Raw genomic sequence first — 11891 nt, forward strand, 5'->3', positions numbered from 1 at the left:
ATAGGTACGCCCATAGAGATAGATAGAGAACACATTTTATATCTGTGTCATTATGGCGTACGTGACAGCATGGGCAGCACCATTAAGGATTTACAACCCGTAGGAATCCCCACCCAGTTCACTACTTTGACTCCTGTAAAATGGCGGAAGCTTGTTTGGGAGCCCTCAATGGCGTAACTCATGCTAAAATAGCCTTTTGGCCACTTGAGGCCTCTATTATTCTCTACGGGTACGCCCAACTGCGAAATGAAGCATTACGTCACGGGTTCATAGCTCTTTCGTTTATCGCTGAAGAACCACATCAATATTTGTGCATCATATTTTTGGTTACCATTAGAACAAATATTTCACATTTTAATTTTTCTATTTTTTATTTTATTGCAAACGCATAGAAACAATGTATGACGCGTACATAATGAGCCCTTTCTCACATAACTCTATGGTGTTGCAGAAGCTATCAACATTTCGGGCTCACGAGTGGTGCAGCGGTTTAAGGCACTTAGAGCTAGAGGTGTCACGACAGACCCTGGTTCGATCCCGGGCTATATAACAACCGGTTGTGATCGGGAGTCCCATAGGGCGGCGCACCATTGACCCAACGCGGTCAGGGTGAAGAGGGGTTTGGCCGGGATAGGCCATCATTGAAAATTAATAATAATTTGCAAGTCGCCTAGTTAAATAAAGGTTAATTCAAATAAATAAAAACATCCCAATCATGCCTGAAAACAAAACTAGTGACATTGCAACAAATTATCTTTGGCAAAGGAATGTCGCATTCAAAAAGACTGGGAACTCGGAAATCTCTAACTTCCGACTTCAGTGCATTCAAGAAAACTGGGAACTCAGAAAACACGAGCTCCGACTGGGAAAAATCTTTGAACGGTCATCCAACCGGAATTACAAGTCGGAAACTCGGACATCTTTCTAGACTTCCCGACCTGAAGATCACTGACGTCATGAGTTTATTTATTTTTTCTCCGAATTGAAGTTGTCTTGAATGCAGCATTACTCCGCCCAAAATGTCCTGGTGAGATAAGCAACTTCGTTGTATGGAGGCCTATGTGTGTCGAATGACACTTATTTGATCGAATAGAATTATCGTACTGTTTAGGCTGTTACAAGTGTACTGATATAACTGAATCCACGTGGCATTCAGGTGTTGTGCCAGAATTCTCCCCCCCCCCCTTCGCGTGAACGCGCACACAATCAATTCTTAATTGCTGTGACTTGCTTGCTAGTTGATATTTCTGCACTTCACTACGTTTAGCCTACATTTCACTGATCTTAGTAGCACAAAGCATTCTTTTTTTTTTTCCTTCAAGGCAGCTGTCAACGATCAAGTTAGGCTGCGTTTCATTTTATTTTGTATGTCGGTTTGATCGCGGGGGAGGCACAAGTAATGTCTGCAGTTTTCGGTTTGGCTATTTGTTTCAAGTGTATTAGTCTATAAATACTTATCTTTGACAAAATTCGTCATCTCTCCCATGTCTTATTCGACAAGTAGTTGTTCTGAAATGTTTACTGCTTGCCTAAATTTTACTTCCTCCTATAGGTTTAATATAACACACATACATTAATTATTAATTTCGGTTGCCTATCCTGATGTGAAGTTTGTTCGATAGAAAGTATTTGACTCGTGACAAAATTAAGGAAATTAGAAGGGGGTAATTCCGGCAAGGCCATTTTCTTGCCTGCTGAAATCCTCCCCTACCCCCTTCTATCTTGGGACCGCAAGGCCTGGCACACTTCATATAATCATTTTGGTAGCTCTTGTTGACCAATAGTGTGTGCCACAGAAAGTACACTGCTCAAAAAAATAAAGGGAACACTAAAATAACACATCCTAGATCTGAATGAATGAAATAATCTTATTAAATACTTTTTTCTTTACATAGTTGAATGTGCTGACAACAAAATCACACAAAAATAATCAATGGAAATCCAATTTATCAACCCATGGAGGTCTGGATTTGGAGTCACACTCAAAATTAAAGTGGAAAACCACACTACAGGCTGATCCAACTTTGATGTAATGTCCTTAAAACAAGTCAAAATGAGGCTCAGTAGTGTGTGTGGCCTCCACGTGCCTGTATGACCTCCCTACAATGCCTGGGCATGCTCCTGATGAGGTGGCGGATGGTCTCCTGAGGGATCTCCTCCCAGACCTGGACTAAAGCATCCGCCAACTCCTGGACAGTCTGTGGTGCAACGTGGCGTTGGTGGATGGAGCGAGACATGATGTCCCAGATGTGCTCAATTGGATTCAGGTCTGGGGAACAGGTGGGCCAGTCCATAGCATCAATGCCTTCCTCTTGCAGGAAATGCTGACACACTCCAGCCACATGAGGTCTAGCATTAGGAGGAACCCAGGGCCAACCGCACCAGCATATGGTCTCACAAGGGGTCTGAGGATCTCATCTCGGTACCTAATGGCAGTCAGGCTACCTCTGGCGAGCACATGGAGGGCTGTGCGGCCCCCCAAAGAAATGCCACCCCACACCATGACTGACCCACCGCCAAACCGGCCATGCTGGAAGATGTTGCAGGCAGCAGAACGTTCTCCACGGCGTCTCCAGACTCTGTCACGTCTGTCACATGTGCTCAGTGTGAACCTGCTTTCATCTGTGAAGAGCACAGGGCGCCAGTGGCGAATTTGCCAATCTTGGTGTTCTCTGGCAAATGCCAAATGTCCTGCACGGTGTTGGGCTGTAAGCACAACCCCCACCTGTGGACGTCGGGCCCTCATACCACCCTCATGGAGTCTGTTTCTGACCGTTTGAGCAGACACATGCACATTTGTGGCCTGCTGGAGGTCATTTTGCAGGGCTCTGGCAGTGCTCCTCCTGCTCCTCCTTGCACAAAGGCGGAGGTAGCGGTCCTGCTGCTGGGTTGTTGCCCTCCTACGGCCTCCTCCACGTCTCCTGATGTACTGGCCTGTCTCCTGGTAGCGCCTCCATGCTCTGGACACTACGCTGACAGACACAGCAAACCTTTTTGCCACAGCTCGCATTGATGTGCCATCCTGGATGAGCTGCACTACCTGAGCCACTTGTGTGGGTTGTAGACTCCGTCTCATGCTACCACTAGAGTGAAAGCGCCGCCAGCATTCAAAAGTGACCAAAACATCAGCCAGGAAGCATAGGAACTGAGAAGTGGTCTGTGGTCACCACCTGCAGAACCACTCCTTTATTGGGGGTGTCTTGCTAATTGCCCATCATTTCCACCTGTTGTCTATTCCATTTGCACAACAGCATGTGAAATTTATTGTCAATCAGTGTTGCTTCCTAAGTGGACAGTTTGATTTCACAGAAGTGTGATTGACTTGGAGTTACATTATATTGTTTAAGAGTTCCCTTTATTTTTTTGAGCAGTATAGAGTCAAATACTTTGTGGCACACATCAGAGTCAAATACTTTCTATAGAACAAACTTCACGTCAGGATCGGCAACCGAAATGAATCATTAATGTATGTATGTTATATTAAACAGAGGGAGTAAAATGTAGGCAAGCAATAAACATCTCAGCTAGTAGTCGAATAACACATGGGAGAGATGATGAATTTTGGCAAAGAAATGTATTAATTAATACACTTGAAACAAATAGCCTAACCGAAAACTGTGATCAAACCGCGATCAAACCAACATAAAAAATAAAATGAAACGCAGCCTAAAGTGATCGTTGACAGCTGCCTTGAAGGAAAAAAATAAAAAATGCTTTCTGCTACTAAGATCAGTGAAATGTAGGCTAAACTGACAACGGTTTGAAGAGCAGAAATTTCAACTAGCAAGCAAGTCACAGCAATGAAGAATTGAGTGTGTGCGTGTTCACGTGAAGGGAGAGGGGGGGATTCTGGCAAGGGGGAGATTTTCGGCACAACACCGGCAGCTTTGGGAAAAACGACTTAGTCGTAGCTGTTGTTCACACTCGTATCTGCCCACTCATTAATCTCTCATGTACAGAAACTTTCACGAGAGAATTTTACTGCAGCGTAACATGTTTACCCACTCATAGATTTTTTAATGTTTTAATTAACCTTTATTTAACTAGGCAAGTCAGTTAAGAAACAATTTTTATTTACATTGACAGCATACACCGGCCAAACCCGAACCAGGACGACGCTGGGCCAGTTGTGCGCCGCCCTATGGTACTCCCAATCACGGCCGGGTTGTGATACAGCCCGGGATCGAACCAGGGTCTGTAGTGACGCCTCTAGCACTGTGATGCAGTGCCTTAGACCGCTGAAACACTCGTGTCCAACCTGATCTCGCCTGCATTCAATAATCAAGGACATGCATTTCCGTTGTTAGAGCGGTCACTTAGCTATCTTGTCAAAATAAAACAGTTGTGGCCAAAAGTTTTGAGAATGACACAAATATTAATTTTCAAAGTCTGCTGCCTCAGTTTGTATGATGGCAATTTGCATAAACTGCAGAATGTTATGAAGAGTGATCAGATGAATTGCAATTAATTGCAAAGTCCCTCTTTGCCATGCAAATGAACTGAATCCCCAAAAAACATTTCCACTGCATTTCAGCTCTGCCACAAAAGGACCAGCTGACATCATGTCAGTAATTCTCTCGTTAACACAGGTGTGAGTGTTGACGAGGACAAGGCCTAGAGATCACTCTGTCATGCTGATTGAGTTCAAATAACAGACTGGAAGCTTCAAAAGAAGTGTGGTGCTTGGAATCATTGTTCTTCCTCTGTCAACCATGGTTACCTGGAAGGAAACACATGCCGTCATCATTGATTTACACAAAAAGGGCTTCACAGGCTTCACGGGATATTGCTGCCAGTAAGATTGCACCTAAATCAACCATTTATTGGATCATCAAGACCTTCAAGGAGAGTGGTTCAATTGTTGTGATGAAGGCTTCAGGGCGCCCAAGAAAGTCCAGTAAACGCCAGGACCGTCTCCTAAAGTTGATTCAGCTGCGGGATCGGGGCACCACCAGTACAGAGCTTGCTCAGGAATGGCAGCAGGCAGGTGTGAGTGCATCTGCACGCACAGTGTGGCGAAGACTTTTGGAGGCTGGCCTGGTGTCAAGGGCAGCAAAGAAGTCACTTCTCTCCAGGAAAAACATCAGGGACAGACTGATATTCTGCAAAAGGTACAGGGATTGGACTGCCGAGGACTGGGGTAGTCATTTTCTCTGATGAATCCCCTTTCCGATTGTTTGGGGCATCCGGAAAAAGCTTGTCCGGAGAAGACAAGGTGAGCGCTACCATCAGTCCTGTGTCATGCCAACAGTAAAGCATCCTGAGACCATTCATGTGTGGGGTTGCTTCTCAGCCAAGGGAGTGGGCTCACTCACAATTTTCCCTAAGAACACAGCTATGAATAAAGAATGGTACCAAAACAGAGCAACTTATCCCAACCATCCAGGAACAGTTTGGTGACGAACAATGCCTTTTCCAGCATGATGGAGCACCTTGCCATTAGGCAAAAGTGATAACTAAGTGGCTCGGGGAACAAAACATCGATATTTTGGGTCCATGGCCAGGAAACTCCCCAGACCTTAATCCCGTTGAGAACTTGCGGTCAATCCTCAAGAGGCGGGTGGACAAACAAAAACCCACAAATTCTGACAAACTCCAAGCATTGATTATACAAGAATGGGCTGCCATCAGTCAGGATGTGGCCCAGAAGTTAATTGACAGCATGCCAGGGCGGGTTGCAGAGGTCTCAACCCTTCTTTTTCAACAATGCAAATATTGACTCTTTGCATCAACTTCATGTAATTGTCAGTAAAAGCCTTTGACACTTATGAAACGCTTGTAATTATACTTCAGTATTCCATAGTAACATCTGACAAACTTTGTGGAAATTGATATGTGTCATTCTCAAAACCTTTGGCCACGACTGTAGATAATCTTCATTTATTTTGTCATGGTTAGTGCTGTCCGGTATCCTAAGGACATCCCTACCGTAAAACCGAACCATTTTACTTCAATGGGGCGACGTCAGAGTTGGACGTCCATATACCAAGGAACATTTTGTCATAGGCTGAGCCGTAATGGCAAATGTATGGTCTTAACAATGTTTGCAGGGAGATAACTGTAGTTACTTAGAAACCTGTACAACCGGTACCTGGTTTCTGGGTTCAGGAATGGGAAATCCAGCAAATACCAACCGACAAGAAATTCCACATGAACGTTTTTAGTTTATTTTAATGAGTAACATGTTACATGTCAACACTTCCAATTCTCTTTTCAAACTCCAACAACACAGATGACAAGAACAAGTGAATTGACTTGTTGGGATCCCCTACCTACATGATGTTAATCCGTTAAAAAACACAGACAAGAGGCATTGACATGCTCCAACGATACATGAAAACTGAGTCAGCAGAGCTGCATAGCACATCGCTTCAACGGTCATTCCATTATGAACAAACAACTTTTTCGTGCTGCAGGGTAAGAGAATGCACTGATACAATTAACCTTAGCCAAATCACATGCCTGAAATATAACTTTCTAAATACATCTGGGAATGATTGGCTTCAAGGCCCATATATAGAATTCTTAGGTAGTGGAGCAACTCCACATCAGATTGATACTAATCATGAATAAAGTAGACCATGTTGATAGACAAGATTGTGCAAAGAGAGGACAAAATGTATCCTACTTGGTTTCCTATACATTTCCTAGGTCATTTCCTTGTTCATAACAGTTCCGAAACTTTTGTTTCTCCAAATGTCTTTTTGGGGTGGGGCAAAACATCAAGATAGGGCATTAAGGACTCTTCATGACATAGTAGATGATCAAAAATGCATTTAAACTATCTGAACAAAAGCCAGATTTAATCTATTATTTAAGCTATTCATTTTTGAGTGAGACTAGTAGTATTAGAAATACATTTCCCCTCGCAACGGATATACCCTATTGTGTGTAGATTTGGTTTACACTACCAAAATGTTTAATGAAAACCAACTACAAGGATCCAAGGACTGACGATGGACACATCAAGTATTTCTATAAGTTAAGTGCAGGACAGGAGGCAGGCTGGCAGACAGAAACATTCTGCTATTCCTGCTGCTCCAGTAGGTCCAGACCAGATGATCTAACTGGCTTCCTCTTGTAGGATGGCCCCCTGCACACCGGGCAACAGTGCTGTCCACCTGCCAGCCAGACCACAATGCACTGCTGGTGGAACACGTGGGCACAGGGCAGTCCCATGACGATGCAATCAGTCTCAAAGTTCTCCAGACACACAACACACTCTGTGCAGTGTATCATGTCACTGGGCCATTGGGACCAATCCGCTTGTTGCTCTTGCGCTTCCCTTTTCATGCATGGTACATCCCCTCCATTTCCAGAATGACAACATGAATCAGCGGCACAATCTCTCTCTTTACCACAGCCATGTTCTTCATGCTCACTGTTTAAGCCTTGGGTCTGTCCTCCTGTAGTGTTTTGTATGTTGCTGTCCAGATCTCTGCCGCTGTTCTCTTCAGAGATTGGCCCACAGACCTGTGTGCACTTGAACCTCCAGGTGGGCAGGTTGTTGATGTAGTCAATGGGGATAAGCGGGTGAAGCCAGAGATCGGGAAAGGCCAACCTCTCCAGAAGGAAATTGGGGTCATCGTCCCAGTCAGACTCGTTGGGGAAGTTATGAAAGGAGGTTATGGGATGGACCAAGTAGCTGGTGTACCAATCCCAGAGGCTGGACAGCCACTCCAAGTTATTGGGGTTCTCTTCTTCATTGTTGCATCTCCTCTTCTTCTCAAAGTAGTCGATGAGAAGCCCGTGTGCCAGGTAGGTGCTGAGAAACAGGGCGGGGTGGGAGGAGTAGAATGTCCAGTCGGTCCTCACCCAGGAGGCGATGGTGGTGGTGTCTGCATAACGCAACAGCTTGAGGCTGTAGTCGTAGAAGCCCTCCAGATATGGCAACTGTAGGAACCCCAGGATAGGCAGCCAAGAGATGATGAGCAGGGAGTTGTAGGTCCCCAGCGTACTGATGAGAACCACGAAGCGCTTGATGGTGGCGCCCTGTGTTATGAACAGGTCCAACCAGGCCATGAGGTTGACCATCACTAGACTCAACACAAACAGGTCATTGACCTCTGGCTGAACCGAACGGAGGAAAGTGTCCATGGCCTGTAAGGAGATGAACTCTCCAATGCTGTTCCCATATCTGTAGATGCCCTCCGGCATTTTCAGGATGTACGATGGCAACTGTTGCACACCTATCTCTTCCAATGAGGTTATATTGTCCCAGCTCTGCACATCTACAAAGATGAACTCGATCCGACCTGTGAACTTGACACTGAGTGCTGAAAAAAAGGCTGGAGGTTGTGCCAGCTTGGCAAATAGGAACATCTTTACTGGGTGCTTCTCACTGGGGTGCCACTCTTCAACAAGCTGCTGAGACATGCGGATGGTTTTTATACGGGACGCTACGTGTGCCGTCATCCACTTGAAGATGTGCTCTGTCTCAATGCGTCTGCCATTGTACTCTTTCAGCATAACCTTTCCTTTTGAAGCATAAGTCTGAGGCACAGACATTATAAGTGTGGATTTCATCCAACCCCGTTTACGACAATACCTGCAAGAGATAACAGGATCATCATCTAGGCTACTAATATACAAATACTGATGTGGCCTATACCAGAATGCAACTTGAAGAATTACCATACACCTTATGGAACAGCAGGGACTGTGAAGCAACACAAACATAGGCACAGACATGCATACACACACATGATAACATACACACACGTACACATGGATTTTGTGTTGTGGTGTGGAGTAGGGGCCTGAGGGCACACACCTAGTGTGTTGTGAAATCTGTTATGAATATATTGCAATGTTTTTAAAATTGTATAACTGCCTTAAATTTCGCCAGACCCCAGGAAGAGTAAGCAGCTAATGGGGATCTATTTATTTTTATTTTACTAGGCAAGTAGGTTAAGAACAGATTCTTATTTTCAATGACAGCCGAGGAACAGTGGGTTAACTGCCTTGTTCAGTGGCAGAACAACAGATTTTTTTAACTTGTCAGCTCGGGGATTCGATCTTGCAACCTTTCGGGTTACTAGTCCAACGCTCCTACCACTAGGCTACCTAAATACAAATAACATGCACTTAAATATCATTAAGTATTATGCAGTTCAAGTATGCATCCAACTTACCTTGAGTCACTGGAGCAGTTAAAAGTACCAGTGCGAATGCCAAACTGAGAAACCTTTTGGACCATTTTACCCCAGTTAGCTTTGCTCAAAAGAGCATCTCGATCTTGGGCAATTACCTACAGAAACAGATAAAGGATGATATGTTAACATTGGCGTTTAATGTAGGAATTGTATAATTTATTTCACTGCTTGATGTTTTGTGTTAATGTATCTTCATCCTCAATATATGTGAAAAGTAGAAGACATTGAGGAACAAAGTACAGTGTTAGAGTCAATACCACAATTACTTATGTATTCTGAAAATTTCAACAACATTTTGAACATTCAAAAATGTTCCTTCTGGAAGAGCTCCTACATTTTATGTTAAAAATTGTAGCTATGTGAGGTAATATATAAGATGCTGTATTACTTTTGGAAGAGGTCTAAAGGGGGCATGCAATAAAGCAATCATATCCACCTACCTGGACCAACCAAATGCCATCTTTGGTGTCCTCCACCAGCTCATAAAAGTGCATCTCCCCACTGAAGGTAGTGCTGGACTCAGACTGGGACTCAGCTTGCTCCTTTTCATTCTTGATGGCAGAGTACAACTCCCCTTGCATCAGGTCACCTAGAAGAATAAAACACAGTTATGTGAGGAGTACTGTTGCAGATCATGATACGTGAGGAGTACTGTTGCAGATCATGATACGTGAGGAGTACTGTTGCAGATCATGATACGTGAGGAGTACTAGCAGATCATGATACGTGAGGAGTACTAGCAGATCATGATACGTGAGGAGTACTAGCAGATCATGATACGTGAGGAGTACTAGCAGATCATGATACGTGAGGAGTACTAGCAGATCATGATACGTGAGGAGTACTAGCAGATCATGATACGTGAGGAGTACTGTTGCAGATCATGATACGTGAGGAGTACTGTTGCAGATCATGATACGTGAGGAGTACTAGCAGATCATGATACGTGAGGAGTACTGTTGCAGATCATGATACGTGAGGAGTACTAGCAGATCATGATACGTGAGGAGTACTAGCAGATCATGATACGTGAGGAGTACTGTTGCAGATCATGATACGTGAGGAGTACTGTTGCAGATCATGATACGTGAGGAGTACTGTTGCAGATCATGATACGTGAGGAGTACTAGCAGATCATGATACGTGAGGAGTACTAGCAGATCATGATATTGAGTATTAGCAGATCATGATATTGAGTACTAGCAGATCATGATATGTAAGGAGTACTAGTGAATCATGAAACCTTTGAGACAACTTTGACCCAGTTTCTAGTAGCTTTCAGAATGACAAGTGCACTGATACTGTCATAGACAGTTTTTCCACCACCAATATTGATTTATTTGTACGTAATTTAAAACAAGCCTGCGAGTAGATAAGATCACTGTATTTGCAAGTGTTTTGATAACATTGGTTTGTCATGAAAAGCTTTACCTGACTTTTCGACTAGTTCTCTGACATCCCTCTTCTCTGCAAGCCCAGAGTATCCCAGTCCTCGACATTCTAGAATGGTCTTTAACTTATTGAAACTCAGGGTTACAGGATCAACCAACTGGGTGGCAAAAAGACCAGTTTCATACCAGACAACTGCTTCAAAAAATCTGGCCAAAACGAATAACACCAAAAAATACAGTAGGAGAAAAAATAGTTTTAACCACATCTTACACTGTAAGAGGGTTACTGTTGTTACCGGTGTAAATAGCAGGGTCAGAACCTGTATCTTTTCATTGGCGTCTCCAGGTTTTGTTAAGCCTACTCGATGTAGCAGTTGTCACTCACTGCAACTTATGTTACAGTAAACAGTTAGCTAGGACAACTTCAAGGCTTATCTAGTTAGCTAGATGTATCAGGGTACAGACGCTAAAAACAAGGCCGATTTTAGGCAAATACACTACCCGATGCCCTTAGGGCAAACTATTCGTTCTCGGTGTCCACCATTTTCACAAATAGTTTCGGTAGCTAGTTACATGCATCTTGAACGCTAGCAAACTAGACGTGAGAATTTCCTTAGCTAGCCAGGTATTTTCGGCCCTGACAGCACAGCAAAATAATCAAAGAAAAGCAATGTCACCGGAAGGATAAATAAAGTCCCCCACTCGTTAGCTCATTTCGCAAAATGATCTGATAGATTATGATGCAGTCTGGTGATCGCTGTAGTCCTGATGATCGTCGTCTTTAAGGCCAGATCAGCTGGTGTACATAACAAAGTGACGCTGTCACTATACACGTCATAACAGTTTCCGGTTCCACCCCCACGTGCCGATTATATAACAATATCCTTGGTTCTAACTTAAAGTCCCTGTCGATAATTACATAAGACCATGGTGTCCTATTGTACCATTCCGAAAGACTATGAATGACAGGAAAGTAGAGGAATTTAATATTTTGATGCTGTGGAACAAAAATAGTGTTGCTGTAAATTATAAGGTTGTACTCTTATTGCTACAGATTGTGCCTGGCCCCAGAACCACTACACCAGATTCCATCTGGCCTTATTCTGTTGCCATTAGATTCTGTATGTGGTCCTATTGTGAAGTCATCACAATTCTACCCCCAGAAATGGTTTGTCCCTGCTGTGATTCCTTCTGGCCCAAATGTCTGAGTTCTGTATGGCTCTTGATACTGTTCAATACAGTATCAGGACCATCATTACAGAACTTTACAGATACCTATCATTTTCCTCATCTGGCCCAAACGGGATGGTTTTTATTTGTATCATCTGTTCACTTTGCCTTTGGA

The 11891-nt window shown here is 43.8% G+C and overlaps 1 protein-coding gene across 1 annotated transcript; it reads right to left on the reverse strand.

Moving 5' to 3' along the window:
* Positions 1–6144: 6144 nt before the first annotated feature.
* Positions 6145–11360, reverse strand: rnf103 (ring finger protein 103). Its single transcript, XM_029771568.1, has 4 exons — positions 10587–11360; positions 9596–9744; positions 9135–9250; positions 6145–8548 (listed from the first exon to the last, which is right to left on the reverse strand). Exons 1-4 carry the CDS (start codon positions 10810–10812, stop codon positions 7027–7029), a joined length of 2013 nt encoding a protein of 670 aa, XP_029627428.1. The 5' UTR covers positions 10813–11360; the 3' UTR covers positions 6145–7026.
* Between the last annotated feature and the right edge of the window lie 531 nt (positions 11361–11891).

The sequence above is a fragment of the Salmo trutta genome, chromosome 13, assembly GCF_901001165.1.
Source record: "Salmo trutta chromosome 13, fSalTru1.1, whole genome shotgun sequence".
Classification (NCBI taxonomy): domain Eukaryota; kingdom Metazoa; phylum Chordata; class Actinopteri; order Salmoniformes; family Salmonidae; genus Salmo; species Salmo trutta.